Source organism: Tigriopus californicus, chromosome 10, assembly GCF_007210705.1.
Source record: "Tigriopus californicus strain San Diego chromosome 10, Tcal_SD_v2.1, whole genome shotgun sequence".
NCBI classification, from domain to species: domain Eukaryota; kingdom Metazoa; phylum Arthropoda; class Copepoda; order Harpacticoida; family Harpacticidae; genus Tigriopus; species Tigriopus californicus.
The window spans coordinates 11,773,982-11,778,030 of NC_081449.1; the positions used below are offsets into that span (position 1 = coordinate 11,773,982).

General features: G+C 42.1%; 1 protein-coding gene across 1 annotated transcript in view; it reads right to left on the bottom strand.

The window, feature by feature from the left end:
* Window positions 1-1,183: 1,183 nt before the first annotated feature.
* The window catches only part of LOC131887895 (discoidin domain-containing receptor 2-like), a 38,077-nt gene continuing 35,211 nt past the window's right edge, over window positions 1,184-4,049 (bottom strand). Inside the window, exons 13-14 of the mRNA XM_059236621.1 lie at window positions 3,891-4,039; window positions 1,184-1,796 (exon numbers count right to left, since the gene is read on the bottom strand). Coding sequence (XP_059092604.1) covers window positions 1,587-1,796; window positions 3,891-4,039 — 359 coding nt within the window. The 3' untranslated portion in view covers window positions 1,184-1,586. The remainder of the gene's footprint in view (window positions 1,797-3,890; window positions 4,040-4,049) is intronic.

The following is a 4,049-nucleotide window of genomic DNA, read 5'->3' on the forward strand; positions in this document are numbered from 1 at the left end:
ACCAAGAAAAACGAGAAAAGAATAGTTCTCAATGTGAAATCCCACTACCATCAACTTGTACAATACATATTTTTTGGGGGGGATGTCATCAAGCTGTGGATCATTTCATTTGATGCGAGTGGCCTCAATATGGCGCTGAACCATGAGAAATGGAACAAACCTAAGTGATATCGATGGGAATTCAATGACGCTTTTTGGTGTACCCCCGTTGCAATATTCAAATTCCAACTAACAGACAGAGCGAGAAACGAGACGTGAGAGGTTGATTGTGTCCGCCAGCTGCCAAGATATGGGTTCCTGTTCCATCCTCCATTTCTTTCCTTCACCATGGCTAGCCGCCTCTCCTCGTCTTTGGCGTCGTTTTCTACCTTAGCGGGAAATCGAATCTGCCTTCGGCTCAATTCGTTCTTGGTCTCTCAATCCGGAAATTGATACCCTCGCCGCACTCGTCAACTGAGGCCTGGAGAAACCCAAAGTGAGTCAGCCACAGAAATTTACATTCTTTAGCACCTTCTTCGGAACACACGCATAAGTTATGGGTCTCAGATACGACTTTTTCTCAAAGTCACCCACTTCAAGTCGTGGAAGAAAGAAACATGGAACCGCAAATTCTCGACAAGAGGCAAGGTCTGGCTGAAACTCGAAACTCATCGGACCCAGACGGCCATGTTTTCTTGGATCACGGCTGGATTACTCGATTCTCGATTTCGAATCCCAATTCCCGAGAAAAATCCCATAGCGAATCAACCAGTGAGAGTTGTCAAACTCAAGGAAGGTGGAGATGGGAGAAGCCATTAATGTGACATTTATGGCACAATCTATCATCACACGGCGAGACCGACTTGGTTCCCCATCAAGTGGATGGAACCCAGTTTTAAAACTCGTGTGAGTATACGTGTTGGATGAAGAGACGAAGAAGGAAGTGTCGTTCCAACTCCAAGATTCAAACTCACAGTACTGAAAGTCGTTGAAACGAAGCCATCTAGATGTACCGTACCAAATGTGTTTGGGTGGGGAAGCGTCTCAATTTCAGGAGTGTCACCTTCACATCGTTCCCTGTTCCGTGTTCCCACCAAGAGATATGAGGCAACAAATTGGACAGACAGGATGCAGATAGCCATTTCCGAGCAAGACCATGTAGAAAGACAAGTCTCTCTTTTTTTCAAGAACGGACAAGAGTTCATAGGTTTGAAAAAAAAAAAGATTGGTTTTATTTTTTCTCAGACGAGCACAGTCTCATAATTCTGGTTGAGCTGCCGTACGCGTTGGTCACGATTAGTGCAGTTTTTGATTGGTATTTTCAAAGCCTCTATGTATTGTGAAGAACACGACGAAGATGGTCTGAAGGCACGGGGTTCGACATCTAGATATGTGGTGGATAATACAGTATAGTGGGTAAATCTTTACTTGGGGCTGACAATAACGCAGAAGATAGGTAGCTAGCAAATTACGATGCTTGATTCAAGACAATCATTGGTGGATCTAGAACCTAATTCTAAGTTGGGTACTTGAATCAAGTTTGGATTTGTACTGATGTGTTTTTCAATTGAAATGCAGATTAGTGACTCCTGAAAGAAATTCATTCTTCAAACTTCCACGTCATAAGAGGCTGAGCTCATTGTACCCAAAGCTGCTTGAATGATTGGAACATTGTGAGGATCTCTTGACAAGGATTTCCTTTTGAGGAACAAGTTGATCTCGGTGAAATTGGGTCGGCGATCCTCGTCTCGGCTCCAGCATTCCTCCATCATTTCCCACACATCCATCTCACAATGATCAGGTGGCAGCAGGTCGTGCTAAAAGAGTCAAAGAGCAGATTAAAAACCCACTAGACATAACCACATTTGTCAAAAATTCTCAATAATCTCATGCAAGCATAGCACTGAACCCTATGTGAATCGAGCGCAAATGCATAAACAAATTTATGGCATGAGGTCCTGAGAAAAGTCTCGTCCAGATCATTGGCTAACCAAGGAAAAAGTTTGAAACTTTCAGTGAAGACCAAAAAGTTTAGTTAGCAATCAGAAAACGTTTCCGATAACGCTCATAAAAACCCAACGCAAATTTACCCATTTAGTTTGTTCAAAGCTCTGACTTTGTTGTAGAAAGTTAATTCCATTTAGAACTTGCATCCAACCCAGGATTCAAACTGACCAGCCCCAGAATATTGTGAATAATTGGTACAATCTCGACCTTTAGGCTACAAATCCAACCATATTTGCACATTGCAATCAATAGAGCCCGTCACATGAAACGCCACCTAACGTGAACTTTCGAAATATACAGGAAATCATTGAACACTCTACAGATTGATTGGATTGGATCGTAAACTCGAAGGAAACATTAAACTCAAGTACTGAAATGTTAATTTCACATGAAAAAGCAAAGACAAAACATTGGTAGGGCTATCGGTATGGTACGGCTAGTGTGACAGACACCCTGAAATCAAATGTGCTTGCATTTTTCAAATGACGTTTCTTCAACAAATTTAACTGCCACCAAAGGAACAAAGGCTGCGAAGGGAAGCCATCTCACGAGCTAAGCATTACTACCCATTTTAGCCGAGAAGAGAGGAAAGGTGTGTTGCGTTAGTAGTAGAAAGGTTTGAATCCAACTTTCCAACCAACTCTCTTGCCACGTAGGGAGACCCTATGGTCGGGTGAGTGGATGCGGAAGGCAACTTTCTAGTTCTCGAATGCACAAAAGTCATTCCCAGAAAATTGCAAGGCGTTAAATTACACTTTTGCTCTTTCTGACATAGTTTTCTCGCAAGAGGAACGTAATCAAAGGCGTAAGGATGCCACAAATCCGGCCTCAAAGGAGCAACTTTGTCGCTCGCATGTGCGTATAACGAAGTGTTCGGAATGGATCACATAATATGACAGTGTGAAAAGCTAAGAATGTTACCTGAACGCTTGGCATGCACACTGATTGCAAGCAACTCACTCTCAACTTATTTCCAAGCTTCAGCCACAGTTTAATGCATTTTGCATTTGTCGCCATGGATTTCTCGGTGTCTATTTCTGGTCTTAATGCACTATGCATGTCGCTCTTGTGATCCGACTAAATTGGATCTTGAAAACTTGAAAAGCCATGCGTATCTTCCCATTTTTATTGCACATTTTTGGGCTCTTGATAAAAAAGAGTAACGAGATATTCATGCCATAACACCATGTTGACCAACTCTATTTCCTTGTTGGCTTTGAATTCAACTCCTCTTGGAAATGCAAACCATGCCCAAATCTCGGAGATGCAAATAGCAAACGCTTGCTGAACAGTCGTGACCAAAGCGATCCAGGGAGAGAGAAGCAAACGGAAGACAGGCAATTTACACTCCTCCCCTGTCTCTCATTCCAGGCCATGAAATTATGCTAAACTTGGCCGAGATTACAAGGAAAATGGGTTGGGTCCTCGACCACTTCAAGGCAGTTCAGTTCTATAAGATGTTTCTACTCGTAAATAGAACTGTAAGATGCTAATGGGCTGTTCAAGTTGGGATAAAAAAAAATTAAAAAAACCCAATTAGAAAAAAGAAAAAACAAAAAAACCAATAAAAAATTAAAAAGACAAAAAATAGGAAAAGGAAAAAAGAAAAAGATACCTCCAAGTTTGGTTAGGAACTTAAAAGCAAAGCGGAACTCTTAATTTTCTTAATGAGAACAGAACGACCACAGACTATATATTCAGATGAGTGGAAACCTCAATTCGACTCGAATTTGAATACCAAAGGTACGACTTTTTCTCTTCTTGTAACCTTTGGGCTAGCTATCATCTTAAGTGAGAATAGAGAAAGCATTTCAATTATTGACACTGCCTTGACCTCAGACCTCAGTCGAACATTTTAAGAGAGGGGGCGCAACAAAGTAGATTCGGCAAGTTGAGTTGCTCACCTGCAAGGTATCGTTGTAGTAGATCTTCTCAGCGTTTTGGATCACTTCTACATCTGTCAGTTGGGTGAAGGGCCTCTGGCGGCACAAAGTAAGGATCTCCCACAAAGTGACCGCAAAAGTCCAGACGTTACTACTCGGAGTTACTCGACCCTGGAAGAT